The 17,047-nt window shown below is 31.9% G+C and overlaps 1 protein-coding gene and 1 long non-coding RNA gene across 3 annotated transcripts in view; one reads left to right on the top strand and one right to left on the bottom strand.

Annotated features, from left to right (window-relative positions):
• LOC134695828 (circadian locomoter output cycles protein kaput-like) overlaps positions 1-17,047 on the top strand; it is a 56,728-nt gene that overhangs the window by 18,691 nt on the left and 20,990 nt on the right. For both annotated transcript variants that reach the window (XM_063557260.1, XM_063557259.1), the window contains exons 5-9: positions 291-380; positions 3,529-3,631; positions 4,865-4,972; positions 5,520-5,706; positions 8,344-8,450. In XM_063557260.1, coding sequence (XP_063413330.1) covers positions 291-380; positions 3,529-3,631; positions 4,865-4,972; positions 5,520-5,706; positions 8,344-8,450 — 595 coding nt within the window. The remainder of the gene's footprint in view (positions 1-290; positions 381-3,528; positions 3,632-4,864; positions 4,973-5,519; positions 5,707-8,343; positions 8,451-17,047) is intronic.
• On the bottom strand, positions 13,436-15,602 carry LOC134697263 (uncharacterized). The gene is made up of 3 exons (XR_010103088.1): positions 15,438-15,602; positions 14,567-14,668; positions 13,436-14,334 (listed from the first exon to the last, which is right to left on the bottom strand). It is a non-coding gene; the product is annotated as an uncharacterized LOC134697263 (long non-coding RNA).

Below are 17,047 nucleotides of genomic sequence, written 5' to 3'. Positions count from 1 at the left end.
TTATTTCCTGACTTGAACTATGTATGAAGAGTATATATAAGAATATAAAATAAATCTTGACAGGTGTTTCTATCAAAGACTGCCCAGGAAATGCATAGGGTGCTAATCGGGAAAGTGTTTTTTAAAGGGCACTTTAGCATGTAAACTTTGTTTGGAAAAAGGGCATTTATCATTGATTGAATGTCCCTTTGGTCATGTTGGTATCAATTTTACAACTTAAACAACTACTTAATGCAAGCTAAGTGAAAGATTAAGATAAAGTTTTTGCTTTCATATATAATGTTTTTCAGGCACAAGACAGTTGTCTGTTAGTATTTAATCAGCAAGGAAACATTGTTTATGCATCAGAAAGTATAACATCTTTACTGGGACATCTACCTGTAAGTATAACATTTACACCATCTGACAAAGTCAGGAAAAACATGTATATCACCTGACAAAGTCATAAAAAATCAATTCAGACAACAACAAAAAACCACCCCCATTTGAGACCACCTGAGAAAGTCACGAAAAAAGACCACCTGAGATAGTCTAGAAAAAACATTTAAAGCAACCTGACAAAGTCATAAAAGATATATTTAGAACACCTGATAAAGTCATGAAAACACATTTAAGATCACCTCACAAAGTCTTGAAAACGGTTTAGACCCCCTGACAAAGTCATGAAAACACATTTATAACCACCTGACAAAGTCATGAAAACACATTTATAACCACCTGACAAAGTCATGAAAACACATTTATAACCACCTGACAAAGTCATGAAAACACATTTATGACCACCTGACAAAGTCATGAAAACACATTTATGACCACCTGACAAAGTCATGAAAACACATTTATGACCACCTGACAAAGTCATGAAAACACATTTATAACCACCTGACAAAGTCATGAAAACACATTTATAACCACCTGCCAAAGTCATGAAAACACATTTTTAACCACCTGACAAAGTCATGAACAAAATTATACTAAATGACAAGTTCCCAAAAAACCATTTCGACCACCTAGAAAGTTCTTTGTAAAACATTTAGACCACCGGAAAATTTCCTAGAATAAAAATTATTTGCAGACCAACTAAAAAGTTCCTGAAATAAGTAGGTTTTTCCATATGAATGGGATTTTGAATAAAAAAGCATATTCACACAAAAAGTTGCATGCTTTTACATGTAAATTGGTAAAAAAACGTTTGATGTACAATTGATGTACAATTGCTTTTGATAAATATTTTCCATTACATACTTTTCTCTTGGAATATGCAATAAAACAATTACTGTCTTTTGATGAAGTAAATGTGTGGTTTTATTGACGTTTGAAAAACTGATATTCACTGAGGCCAATGTATAATTTAACAACCTAACAAGTTCCTTTAATAAATCAATATTTAGACCACCTGACAAGTTCCTTGATTCACATTAAGACCAACTGACAATTTCCTAAAATAAAACAATATTAAGACCATCTAACAAGTTCCTACATAAATTCTTAAATAGTCAGTTTGAATTAATAATACTGTCTGTTTCAAATTGGGCGAGAGGCATTTTGCAGCCATATTTACCTCACACAAACAGATCACTCTATTTCAATGCATTGTATGATACTATAAAAGGCCAACATTTATACAGATAATATTTAAATTCTCCTTCAAAGGAGGACCAAAGTGTGAACAAAAACCAGACATGAATATAATCTAATAAACAGTACGTCAATTTTTTTATTAAATGTTAATTAAGTGTTAAAAGATTTTTAATCAAATTTACATCTGCTAATATTGATATATAAGTTTCTGTTATGAAAGAGACAATAACAATATGATTCATTCAATATATCTAGTTTTTGCAAAAAGTTCAATTTTATTAGGAAAATTAGTAGTGGAGGTGATTATGGGTTTATGTTAAGATATATCAGTAAACTGACAACTAAAAGGGAATGCTTATATTATCCAGGTTTGTTCATCTTGATAACAATTAAAATCCATAAAAAGTGCTTTTAAAAAAATAAAATGAGAAATAAAAATAAAAGTAGAAATTCAAAGCCGTAAAAATTGTCTAGAAAATCTATGATTAGTATTCAAAATTGAGGACTTACATTTATTGCTGACTGAATTTTTGGACAAATAGGAATTAAGTGAATTTTGTAATGAGGAGATACAGAAAACATTTTTTTCTCTCCTTAAATCACAATTCTTCAAATTGAGACAATCTTGAAACATGTTGTACATACTGCTGTCTCTGGTATATATAACATCATAGGATTAAGGACGTTTTTTTCTAAAGGTTATTTATCGGTATATAGAACATTGTAGAAACTGGTATAAGCTCAAACAAAAAAAGTCTGAATGACATTTATGTTAAGTTTACAGCAGTCAAGTTACGCATTAATGACCTTTAAAATGTAATTTATCCTTATGATTCTCACCAAAACAGTTTCATATTTTAGAACTGCACATATAAATCTCTCAACATGCTTAACTTAATATCAACAGCGTTCAAAAAGGGGGCAAAGTGGTCTCTATATCTGTCAAACAAGGGGGAAAAATTCCAATGGACCTATCATATTCAAGTATTTTCGATATACAAGTGGTATAAGAATAATTAGTTTATATTGTAACCATGTTTCCTATGCATCATACATTTCAGATGGATTTTATCATTCAAACTCAAATAAAACTTTAAATTTGTTTAATGTATCATATTCTACCGCTTAACCTATCAGAAAAGAAAAAGCGTGACTGATTAATATTGTGGGTGCAGTGATCTGAACAGTCATGAAGTGTTTCCCAATTTGTACCCTTCCAGACAGAAATGATAAAATGAAGGAAGAAAAGAGGATAAGCTAGACAAGCTGCCCTCTCTTTCATTGCTTGTGTAGATAATTCACTCAAACGTAAATATATAACCTTTAAAATGACTGAACTTTATTTATTATAAATTTAAACATTTAAATGATTTAAAAAAAACTTTAAAAAAAAACCCACAAAAAAGGAATGTGTCAAGAAAAGGAAGGTTATTTTTTAGATTCTAAAAAAACTTCTAGGAAAAAGAGTCAACATTTGAAAGGTGTTAACAAACAAAAAAACATAAACATCTAAAGTGGTCTCTGACAAAGGAAGATCTTGATCTATAATAGCCAAGTGTTAGAAGATGTTCTTGTTTCTTTAATCATTGTGAGCCTAGGTGTGTTAGATTTAATTAAGTCTTTTTCTTTAGAGTTTATAAAAAAAAATTAAATTAGTACTAAGTAGTACATGTATATAATTTTGGATAAAGTTATACATAGTTATCGTCTTTAACTGCTACGCTTCCATTGCTTTGACCCTTTAGCCAGCTAAGATATCCTACGGTGATTATCCTACCATAATTTAGTTTGAAAGTCGTCACTAGGGTTTGACAGATATTAAAATTAACCTATAAAAGTACACAAACTGTTGAATGAAAATTAAACATTTTCATTCTGGACAGATCTGATTCGATTATGAGCCACCTCTAACCTCACTCACATACAAGTATGTAATATATTTTACAGACTGATCTGGTTAATCAACAAGTGTATGACTTCATTGAGGACAAAGAAAGATCACAACTTTATAATCTCATATGCCACGTCAGTATGACACCAGAAAACCTTAGTAAGTCATAATTTTATTCTCTCACATGCCATGTCAACATATAATCTCATATGCCACATCAGTATGACACCAGAAAACCTTAGTAAGCCATAATTTTATTCTCTCACATGCCATGTCAACATATAATCTCATATGCCACGTCAGTATGACACCAGAAAACCTTAGTAAGTCATAATTTTATTCTCTCACATGCCATGTCGAATCTCATATGCCACATCAGTATGACACCAGAAAACCTTAGTAAGTCATCATTTTATTTTCTCACATGCCATGTCAACATATAATCTCATATGCCTTGTCAGTATGACACCAGAAAACCTTAGCAAGTCATAATTTTATTCTCTCACATGCCATGTCAACATATAATCTCATATGCCACGTCAGTATGACACCAGAAAACCTTAGCAAGTCATCATTTTATTTTCTCACATGCCATGTCAACATATAATCTCATATGCCTTGTCAGTATGACACCAGAAAACCTTAGTAAGTCATAATTTTATTCTCTCACATGCCATGTCAACATATAATCTCATATGCCACATCAGTATGACACCAAAAAGTTCAGTAAGTCACAACTGTATAATTTCATATGCTACATCTGCATGACAACAGACACCTTAGTAAGTCACAACCTTTTAATCCTATTTGTTGTATCAACTGTCAACATATAATCTCATATGTCATGTCAGCATGACACCAGCAAACCTCAGTAAGCCAAAACTGTAAAATCTCATACAACATGTCAGGATAACACCAGTCTAACTGTATGACCTCATATTCCAAGTCAGCATTATGCCTGAAAAACATAAGCAAGTCATAGCTATATGTCATATGTCATTTCAGTATAACAAGAAAGCCTAAGTAAGTCACAATAGTAAACCTCATATGATATGTCTGGCATTCAGATTTATGATCCTCTTATCTATGATGTTTTTTTCACCTAGAAATGAAATTATGCTCATTAATGTCCAATTTTGTACACAGATTTAAAGTAAAACTTTAAGATAAAATTGAGAATGGAAATGAGGAATATTTTTAAGAGATAAGAAACAGACCAAAGAGTGGAAAATAGCCAAAAGCCACCAATGAGTCTTTAATACAGTAAACAAATAGCACCCAGAAGCGTTCTTCAGCTACCCACGACACAAATTGAAAACTCAGAAGTAGTTCTGTGATTAGGGACATCACATTGTTTATTTTACAATGAATTAATTTGTGTTGTATTTACAGATGACAACCAGGTATCATTCTCTTGTCACTTCAAGCGAGGATCTCTAGGACCAGACAAACCTCCTGTCTATGAAACAGTCAAGTTTACAGGTTTTAAACATTGGAACAGTAAGTCATATTTTCATGTTCAAAAGTGAACAATGGGTGAAGAGCAAATAATGATAGCACAAAAACAGAATGTAAAAATTTATTGACTTTACTTTAACAGAAATATAAATGTGAAATCGCACACTTCACTAAAACAATATAAGACTTGACTTAAATCATAAAGTAAACTGTAAATATCACTTACAACTAAACAGAAGTAAACGACTTTACTGACTTATCTACAACAGATTGCAACTCTACAGCTCACTCACTTGACTACATCAAAACAGAAAGACAATGTCACAGTTTGACATTGTGAAAAAAAGACATTTTATGTTGGCAACATCTTTACATCCCCAGTAACTGTATCGTACAACCTTAATGATCTTGAAAGTGAAATTTCTACCATGTATTTAAGAAGGAAAATATAGAAACTGAAGAAGGCCAGTGGCCTAAACATCTTCAATAAGGGTTTATTACTACAATAAAGAAGGTAAATTGTAAAATTCATGCACTTGACTAAAACAGAGAATAATTTTCTAACATTTTCTGATTGTTAATTTTTCAGATTTTAATGACAATGACGATTGGAATTATGGAATGATGGCACAAGTAAAGGATAACATGTCATTCTGTTGTACGGTACAGATAGAGAACGCTCAGTTTATACGGGAAATGTCCATTATTGATGAAGCTAAAGCAGAATTCACATCAAGACACAGTCTAGAGTGGAAATTCCTTTATCTTGACCATAGGTATTAATATTACTGTAAATTCAGAACTTATTGCGAGGTTTTTATTATTGCGAATAATGCGACAGAATTGTAAACGCAATAATTAAAACTCTCATTTTGTAATATTTTAACTGAATTGAGCATGACTTTTCTCAAAATCGTAAAAATTAAAATCGCATTCAAGTTTAAAATGATAAAATCGCAATAATAAGTGCACGCAATAATTTCTGAATTTACAGTACTAGAAGATGCTCACAAAATAGCGGTACAATTCGGAAAGTGTTCAAACAAAGAGTTTTTAAATTCCACGGGCAGTAAGTCAACTGATCATATGCAAAAGTGTATAAGACACAGATCTATAATGGTCTCCAACTTTGGATATTTTCTCAAAAATTTGTGTTTTCTGTGGAATAAGGATTGTTTCAAAGTCAAAGGAGTAGGTCCAGTAAGACCCCTTTTTAGCCCCAAAATATAGCAGTTTTACAATGTTGTTAAAATGTAAACTTTTAGTTATTAATTGGACTGTAGAATGCTTAAGCTACATAAATATGGGCTGTTTTTGACATAACAATGCACTTATATCGGGTACTAGCTATATAAAGTCATGCTAAATTACTGAAATCTTCACAATTTTAGCATTTTAGTTAAATTTAAGACGGTTTTCGTGTAAAACGAAAGTGGCCCGCTTATGTTCATCCTTAATATTGAAACGTAAGTTGTATTTTATGATAATACATAACATATATAGAGGTTGAGGATGAACACGGATGTGGCCCCTTTCATTTTTGACAAAAAACATCTGAAAGTTCATTTTTCAGCATATTTGGAAGATTTTTTATATTTGAGCTTGAAAGGGATCGTTTTTAAAGACTGAATCAGTTAAGATCTTTCACATAAACTAATTGATTCAAATGAAATAGACACTTAATGACTTAAGTGTATGAAAAGTGGTCAAAACCTTTCGTAAGATGAACCTGAAATTTGAGGCCAAAATAGGTCCTTACTGGACCTACTCCTTCAGAAAGGCCAAAAATTACATTTATACATCATATCACAAATATTTCTGATTCCATAGTTCCAGAAGAGTTGTGGCACAAAGAAATCGACTTCTTCCTTTAGTAGTATATAGTTTACCCCCCTTTTAGGGATGTTATAAAGGGACACTGACATCTGCATCTTTGGGCATCACCATTGAGTGAAGAGCTTTGTATAATACAGTTAACTCTCGTTGTCTCGAACTCGGTTGACTTGAAATTTCGGATGAGTCGAAGTTTTCATGTCTTCTCTAACTTTGTTCCTAATAAATGTATGTAATTCGACTCCTGATGAGTTGAAATTGGATGAGTTGTAATTTCGGTCGAGTTGAAAAAAAATTACAGTCCCAAGATTAACAAAAGCATTAAAAATTCATTATGAATCTCGATTTAATACAAATATGTCAAAACATGACCTCTGGGATTTAAATGGATTGAAGAGTTAATCTCAGACAATACACATGTAATTTCATTTTTTGTCACTGACCACTGTAATTGATTTATGACATGCTATTTCCATGAGTGTTTACCTGAGATTATCTTTTATAGAATTTTCATAAATAATTAGAGATACATTGTTAATGTTCATGACAAAGTATTTAAAATGTTTACAAAACAATTAATTGTGATTTACACTAATGAGCTTGGGTGTGTATATAGTGAGGATTAAGACTTCTGTTTGGTGATCACCTAAACACTACTCATTCAGCATCTTTTATCTTGTTGTATTTTCTATTGAAAAGAAAGAGTGAGATGAAACAAAATGAAGAGAAATCTAAATTTTCTAAAATCTCTTGTATCGAGAATAAACAATTTTGTCAACTTTTAACGACCTAAATAATCAAGATCGATTAGAAATAACTCTCTCGGATAAAGGCCATAGGAAAAAATTGTAGCTGAAACAATTGAATAAGTAAAAATAATTTTATTATAATAAAGAAAGACCATCAATCTAATACCAGAATATCGATCCTCTTCCCATACTCATTCAGATTTATTTTAGCTCTACCAAGCTAAGCAAGAGTTGCTTCCCTTGGACTGTCAAACTTCCAGTTTTCGTTTAAGTCAAACTATGTGTATGATATCTTGAAATAATTCTCTGGTCCGACTGACTTCTAGATAACGAGAGTCGACTGTACTTTAAAATGCAATTTCAATATATGGCTTCACCTATATCAAAATAGTATCTATTTAAAAGTATTTATATTTTATACAACATTGATATGTATCTCTACTTCAGGGCATCACCTAAAATTATATCTTTATGTACTATTCATGTGAATGACATATGTATATTTATAGATTATCGGTGATCATCTCAATGAGATTGATTTTCTCGCTTGAGCCCCGACAGCGAAAGCGAGAAAGGCAATCGAGTTAAGATGAACAATGATAATCTTTTTATCGCTATTTTACCTATGACAACGTTGTCAATTTCATGTCAATCTCATTAGCAACGCCACTTGCATGCTTAGTTTCTAGCGATAATTTTCCATCTCGAGTGAGTAGCATGAGATGAAAATTATCACAAAAAAGATCAAAGGAAAAATGCACAAAATAGCGATAATACCTACTAATGTATATATTCTGTGTATATGATGTTGATGTTTACTATGTATTGCAGGGCATCACCAATTATTGGATATCTACCATTTGAAGTACTAGGGACGTCTGGGTATGACTATTACCACCCTGATGACCTTGAGAATTTGAGTAAATGTCATGAACAGTGTAAGTTTCCAAATTTTCTTATTTTTATAAAGGGCCAAGTGAGCTTTTCTCATCACTTGGCGTCCGTCGTCCGTTGTCCATGATCGTCGTCGTCCGTCATCGTTAACTTTTACAAAAATCTTCTCCTCTGAAACTACTAGGCCAAACTAAACCAAACTTGGCCACAATCATCATTGGAGTATCTAGTTTGAAATGTGTGGCGTGACTTGGTCAACCAACCAAGATGGCCGCCATGGCAAAAAATAGAACATAGGGGTAAAATGCAGTTTTTGGCTTATAACTCAAAAACCAAAGCATTTAGAGCAAATCTGACATGGGGGTAAAATTGTTTATCAGGTCAAGATCTATCTGCCCTGAAATTTTCAGATGAATCAGACAACCGCGTTTTTGGGTTGCTGCCCCTGAATTGGTAATTTAAGGGAAATTTTGCTGTTTTTGGTTATTTTCTTGAATATTATTATAGATAGAGATAAACTGTAAACAGCAATAATGTTCAGCAAAGTAAGATCTACAAATAAGTCAACATAACCAAAATGGTTAGTTGACCCCTTTTAGGAGTTATTGCCCTTTATAGTCAATTTTTAACCATTTTTCGTTATTCTTAGTAATCTTTTACAAAAATCTTCCTCTCTGAAACTACCGGGCAAAATTAAAACAAACTTGGCCACAATCATCATTGGGGTATCTAGTTTAAAAAATGTGAGGCATGACCTGGCCAACCAACCAACATGGCCGCCATGGCTAAAAAAAGAACATAGGGGTAAAATGCAGTTTTTGGCTTATAACTCAAAAACCAAAGCATTTAGAGCAAATCTGACAGGGAGTAAAATTGTTTATCAGGTCAAGATCAATCTGCCATGAAATTTACAGATGGATCAGACAACCTGCTGTTAGGTTGCTGCCCCTGAATTAGTCATTTTAAGGAAATTTTGCTGTTTTTTGTTATTATCTTGAATATTATTATAGATAGAGATAAACTGTAAACAGCAACAATGTACAGCAGAGTAAGACCTAAAAATAAGTTAACACGACCAAAATGGTCAATTGACCCCATAAGGAGTTATTGTCCTTTATAGTGCATTTTTAACAATTTTCATAAAATTTGTAAATTTTAACTAACATTTTCAACTGGAACTTTTAGGCCAAGTTCTATATAGATAGAAATAATTGTAAGCAGCAAGAATGTTCAGTAAAGTAAGATGTACAAACACATCACCATCACCAAAACACAATTTTGTCATGAATTCAAATGCGTCAAACGGCGTTGTTGTCGTGTGTCGTCGTTAACTTTTACAAAAATCTTCTCTGAAACTACTGGGTCAAATTTAACCAAACTTAATCACAATCATCATTAGGGTATCTAATTTTAAAAATGTGTCCGGTGATCCGGTCAACAAACCAAAATGGCCGCCACAGCTAACAATAGAACATCGGAGTAAACTGCAGTTTTTGGCTTATAACTCAAAAACCAAAGCATTTAGAGCAAATCTGACACGGGGTATAATTGTTTATCAGGTCAAGATCTATCTGTCCTGAAATTTTCAGATGAATCGGACAACCCATTGTTGGGTTGTTGCCCCTGAATTTGTAATTTTAAGGAAATTTTGCTGTTTTTGGTTATTATCTTGAATATTATTATAGATAGAGATAAACTTTGTAAATTTTTAACAAAATATTTTCCTCTGTAACTAATGGGCCAAGTTCATTCAAGATACAGATAATTGTAGCTAGCAAGAATGTTCAGTAAAGTTAGATATACAAACACATCACCATCACCAAAACACATTTTTTTCATTAATCCATCTGTGTCTTTTGTTGAATATGCACATAGACCAAGGTGAGCGACACAGGCTCTTAAGAGCCTCTAGTTTGTATCTTTTTGTATTTCTGCAAATCTGGGATCATTTCTTTAAACTAAATTTAGACTTGTTTATGAATTAAGCAGCTTACATTGTCTCAAAATGTTATTTGTATTTGCTGGTAATAGGATAGTTGACAATTTTTTTCCCAACAACCTTTACTATGCATGTGTGTCTTGCAGAGTTGGCATAAAATAGGATAGAAATAGGCAGCACAGCCTTGAGATTTGCCTTTTTTTCCAAACCGAGATTTGCCTTTTTTTCAAAACCTTGTACAAATAAATGTTATATTTTAGGTAATGTTTAGTTTTTCTATATTGTATATTGCGAAGCCTATCATAGCTTTCCACAGATTCACCTGCAAGTTACCTGTCGATTTAAACTTTTGTAAGTTGTATTGTCCCATCTTACAAATACAACAGGTATTGTTCTCTGTTTAGTTTATTCAATGGGACCTTTAAATTTCTTGCAAGAGAAATCTATCACTCACTGATTAATTTACCTGAACAAAAAATTGAACTATCAATGATGGAAATACATGTACAAATAAGTAATTATTAAACTGCATGTGATGTTGTATTTATTCAATCAATAACACATTTTCAATTTGTTTGATATAAACACTGATTTAAAAATTAAAAGTTGATTTCTGATCAAATTTCAACATTTTACCTATTAAAATTTGCTATTTTTTAGTCTTTTCACAAATTAAAACTTAAAATGATAATGTTTAAATAAAGGTCTTCATACATGTATTCTTTATAACTGAAGAACCATGAAAAACATGCAGATTCTTTGAAACATAAATGCATGCAGTACTTTATAAAAAAATCAGGAATAAACTTTTTATAATTAAATCAGTGTTTATATTGAACAGATTGAATATATATTATTGATATTGAATAAATATTGTATCACATGCAGTTTAGGTGAATTTATACATGTATTTCAATCAACAAAGAAGATATTTTTTTGGTCAGGCAAATTAATCAATGAGTGATAGATTTCTCCTAGAAGAAATTTAAATGTCCAAGTGAATAAACTACACAGGCAAAAGTGCCACGCATGATATACGCATGGTGGCCATTACATGCAAAAGTCATGCGAGGATCATGTGTGAATCATGCGAAATATGAAGTATGCGTAAATCGCATGATCTTCACATACGGTTTTCGCACGTTTTAAACATGCGTGTATGGCATGATTTCTCAAACGCATGATTTACGCATAAAAGGCTATTAAATGCGTAAATTATGTGTGAATCGTGCGAAAATCATGCGGTATCGGAAGTATGCGTTAAACGCATGATCTTTACATGCGGTTTTCGCATGTAATAAATACATGCATTAAACGCATGATTTTCACATGTGGTTTTCACATGTAATAAATACATGCGTGTATCACATATATTGTAAACGCATGATTGACGCATGAAAGCTAAGTACATGAGAAAGTCATTTTTGTATCATGCTCGACTCATCCAATTTATGTAATAGTTGTAAATCTCATGTGTTGTATATATACATGATATAAATCATTATAGATATTGCACATATAAAGTCAATTCTTTACTTGCTGTTAACATTTTGCATGCCAGATCATGGCAGATGTACATGCATATTGTAAATCTCTGCTTAAAATACTTTAAATATTGGCATATACTAGTATATACATGATATATGAGTACAAATGGAGTGATTTCTTTCCAGCAAAGACCACATGGTAATCTTATTTAATTAAAAATATGAAATATTAAAATAATTTAATATATAGCAATTTAATGAAAAAGGTATGGTAATATACAAAATAAAATGGACAGACTCTCTTGACAACAGTTTCACATTATTTTATATGATGAAAAGACAGTGAGTTTCTTAACGCTGATTTTTTTTTTAATTTCTTCATGTAGTCATCCATTTATTTAATTTAAAATATGGTTGTACCATTAACATGATTTACCATAAACATCTCTTCAGAAAAAAATCTAGAAAAGGGGTCAACATGCTCAAATAATATTGCATTAAAACAATGTTGATTTAAAGAATAAGTTTTCCTGTACATTGTATGTAATTTAAAAAAATCTTTGGAATTTCTTTTTAATTTAAAGTTAATGTGTGTCCTTGAGTAACAAAAAGTGCTTAGTGTCTTGTCTTCCCAACAAACAACTATAGTAATGGTGGATGGCATTATATTATGGGGATATATAGTTGGAACACCCCCCCCCTTTTTGTCCTGTGTTGTGACCCCCCCCCCCCCCCTATTTTTAAATGTATGGATCAGACCCTGAATATCTAGATGTGTTGTGTTAATATTGTTATCAAGTATATATAACTTTATTAAAAGTCTAGTACAATACCTTACATCTCTTTTTTTTCATGTGTACATGTGTGCCAACTATCCCCCCCCCCCCCCAAAAAAAATCTTTGACCAAAAGGCAGTTACATGTAGATGTAATTTAGTCTTTAAAAGGTGCTTCATACAGTTATGACTATAATCTAATTAAACTAGCCATTTGCATATGTTTAATATCTAGGATTTTCTTATTCTAAATCACTGACATGTAAAGCTGAATTAAAAATTACCTGATCATTGGTTGTTCAAACAAACGAGACCATACTGACGATAGCTGATCATTCTGATTATCTGTCCCAAGTACAAAACTATGCTAACAAGACAAAATTCACATGAGCATATAGAAAGTACTTGAAAAGTTTCAGATTGTTTGAGGTCTGAGGTAGTTCAGGTTGTATCCTGTTCAATGAGGCTCTTAAGATTTAGGGGAAAGAAACACTTTTATTATGTTTAAATCACGACAAACAAAAGTCACTATACAGGGTGTTACTTCGTCCCTTATAGTCCATATATAATGACAGAATAATGTACCATTATAAATTTATCATACATTTCTTCTTGTTTGGAGTGGAATATTAAAATCAAAGGACAATACTACCTGCTTCTATTTTATTTGTTTTTTAAGCAAGCATTTCTTGGGAGGGGTTTACTGTCTTTACTGTTACATGTATAAACTTTCATTAATTTAATTGTGACCTGATCATCACCTGTCTCCTGCATGTCCTACGGGTGCTTGTGTTTTTTTCAAAGTTCATAACTCCTCAATACATGCACTGTAAATCTAAGTGTTAATAAATAGAACACTGCTTGAACGCTTTTTTGTAACACTTTTTGAACGTGTAATGGTGTTCCAAATGTTTACACTAGTGTTCATCAATTGAATGTGTGGTGTTCAGTTTTTAATGCCTTTGTGTTTCATTTTTGAACACTTGATGTTAAAGACCTTAACATTAGTGTTCAACGATTTAACGTGTCCGAATGTTCAAAATATTAATACGTTGACGCGTTCAACAGCCATGTAACACTTTTTGAACACACCGAACATGTTCAAAACCCAAAATGTTAAAATTCAAAACACCAGACGTTAACATTCAGAACAGTTGACATAGGTGTTCAAATTGATGGTGTTCAAATGTGGAACATGTTCTATTGTTAAGCGTACATAATTTTCCATAAGTACTAAACTTAATTAAACTGTTATAAAAACTATATTGAATCAGGCAAAATACAACAATAAAACATATTTAAACAAGTAATTCTTTATATAATCAAATGAGCATATATGTAAGAAAAGTGCACAAGAATACCTTATGATATCACAAGTAACAGTCAATGAAATCAAATACATAATGTTTTTAAACCGACTTAAATATATCACTAATAATTATTTTCTTCTACATGACAAGTATAGTTGTTACATCATGTGTATACATCCTAACCAAAAAAGCATGTCAATGTGAAAAGTAGATAGTTTATGATATAGGTATTTGTCACAATGAAAGTTTAAAAGTTTGCAAATTCCAACAGTTCTTGTACGATCACACACAATGTACGGTCAACTTTTCAGTGCATCTTCACTTAAAGCTATCAACTGGTTGGCATTTTATGTGGTTATCATCAACTTCCAATATCAAAATCCTCCACAACAAGTAATGTCTATGAGCCTATATATCCTGCAAAATAAAAGTTAAAATTAATAGAAGAGCATTTTTCATAAAGCATCAAATTATGCAATAGTTGTTGTGCTTTAATTTCGATATATACTAGAGTACAAATTGATATTCTGAGGCAGCGAATTGCAAGTTTTGACATTATGAACTACACAAGTCGATTTCTTGACCTAAGGTATACAGATATAGAAATGATACACCCCCATAAGCTATTAATATACATATATTGTCATACCTTTATGACATCTTTCTTTTTTCCAACACTTTATAGCAGAAATGACCTTCGTGGGCTAATTGGCCACCGGTTTCTTAACCAAACATTCCAATCTAACGATTCCTGCAAATAAAAAAAATGCATTTTCTAAGTCAAAAATGGTGTTCCATATGTTTACACTATTGTTCATCAATTGCATATGTGGTGTTCAGTTTTTAATGCCTTTGTGTTTCATTTTTGAACGCTTGATGTTAGAGTTCTTAACACTTAGTGTTCTTTAGTTGAATGTGTAGTGTTCATTTTTTAATGCCTTTGTGTTTCATTTTTGAACGCTTGATGTTAGAGTTCTTAACACTTAGTGTTCATCAATTGAATGTGCGGTGTTCATTTTTTAATGCCTTTGTGTTTCATTTTTGAACGCTTGATGTTAGAGTTCTTAACACTTAGTGTTCATCAATTGCATATGTGGTGTTCAGTTTTTAATGCCTTTGTGTTTCATTTTTGAACGCTTGATGTTAGAGTTCTTAACACTTAGTGTTCATCAGTTGAATGTGTAGTGTTCATTTTTTTATGCCTTTGTGTTTCATTTTTGAACACTTGATTTTAGAGTTCTTAACACTTAGTGTTCAGCTTATATACGTGTCAATCTATTCTGTATTTAAACAGACAGACGACAACAGACTGATTATAATCATCAGTTTAGAAAATCACCAGAACAAAGCTTACAGTTATTTACGTTAAATACTGTTCTTTAATTCGTCTTTTATTTTGAATATTGAAAATTTGGATATAACAGTTATGAATATTTGACAAATATATATCTGACATGAGAAAATGACAAGGAGGCCATCGAAATACCTACGGAGATTATCCTAGCTAACTTGTTACTCACTTCTTTCGTGTTTATATGAGATAGAAGTCCCTTCTCCAGTGCTCTTCTTTATATGTATCCATTCTTCGTTTAACCGCCCAAATCACCGGCCGATATCTGTTTCCGGTATTCGGTACCCTGGTATATTTTTTTTAACGCGAGGTGTTCAAAATTTCGAGCGATTTGAACACCGATTGAACATGTAATGTCAATAAACTGAACGGATCATGAAATAAGATAAACATCGACATATTTTTAGTACGATATTATCATAACAGGCATCATTGATATCCATAATTAAATGTCACTTATAAGTAAAACTAGTAATAGTAATAAAATAAGTTCATAAACTATACATATATGCCACGTTGGAAGTTTAATATTTCACAATTACAAAATTATTTGTCAAATATTCAAAAGATTATCATCCTGCATTCACATTCATATTTTTAAATGAATTTCTTTGTAAATTTGCCAATAAGAAGGATAAAAAACCGGACAAACATCTATCCTCTTTTTCAGATCAGAATTTGAACACCGGTGTACACTGTGTCTAAACACACATGTTAATATTTTTAACACAAACGTTAAAACTTTGAACACGTCTCTAAGCATGAACATATGACGTTAAAATATTGAACAATCGGTGTACAAATTTTGAACGCGTCCGGACGCGTCAGGCGTCGGGTAGATTTACAGTGTGTATAAAGGAAAAAATATCAATTTTCGAGGCATTTATAAATACCAGTGTGCATGTGGGAAAACATTCACGGAACGGTTTTTGATTAAAGTACTACAAAGAAGTCTTTAGTTAAAATCAAATGTGAACACATTTTAAAATTGCGATGCATACCAAAACAGACATGGTTATAAATAAATAAAAAAAATAACAATACAGGGTCTTTAGCTGTGTGTCTGTTGTTAACCGTGAAACTATCAAAGGAGAATACAAATTAATCTGGTACTTTATTACCATAAATCCAATAAAACGAGAAAGCCTAAAATATAAAATGTTCATGCAGTAAAACACCAATAAATTTACATTACCATTACAAAGAAACTTTAGATTGTGCCAGTGACGGATCCAGAAATTTTGATAACTTTAAAAGGGGGAGGGCACTCACTGCTAAAGATTTTCCGCTCTGGTCATGCTTCCGTGGTTCCCTATATAATCCATTGCCTTCTTTGGGGAACACGAACCTCCAAAATACTTAGGTGAACTTAGGTACTATAAATGGTAAACAGTTCGGAACTTTCTACCGTCAACATGTGGCAACCTAGCCTCAGTAGGTTTTAGTAAAATTGCAAATGAAGCTCAGTGGGACTATTATACTAACATATGAACAGAAGGTTTGGCGATCATGTCGTGGAATATAAGAGATAGTGTTAAAAGTATTTGCATAGTTAATAAGTCCATGAGTTGAGTATTATAAAAGAAAACATATTGTTTTACCTTTAGCTTGGACCAATAGATCGATCGAGTCAAAAATTTAGTCGGCATTTCAAGGATCGACTATGCCGATATTGTAGGCTAGCACTGGCTATTATTTGTCTAGAGCTTTGAAGAGTGTGCACATCTAAATCACAGAGACACTTAGCAAACTTAAAGTATATTTCCCGATCTTTAAATT

The sequence above is a fragment of the Mytilus trossulus genome, chromosome 14 (genome assembly GCF_036588685.1).
Source record: "Mytilus trossulus isolate FHL-02 chromosome 14, PNRI_Mtr1.1.1.hap1, whole genome shotgun sequence".
Lineage (NCBI taxonomy): Eukaryota > Metazoa > Mollusca > Bivalvia > Mytilida > Mytilidae > Mytilus > Mytilus trossulus.
The sequence above is the reverse complement of the archived record's forward strand: the minus strand, read 5'-3'. Positions and strand labels throughout refer to the sequence as shown.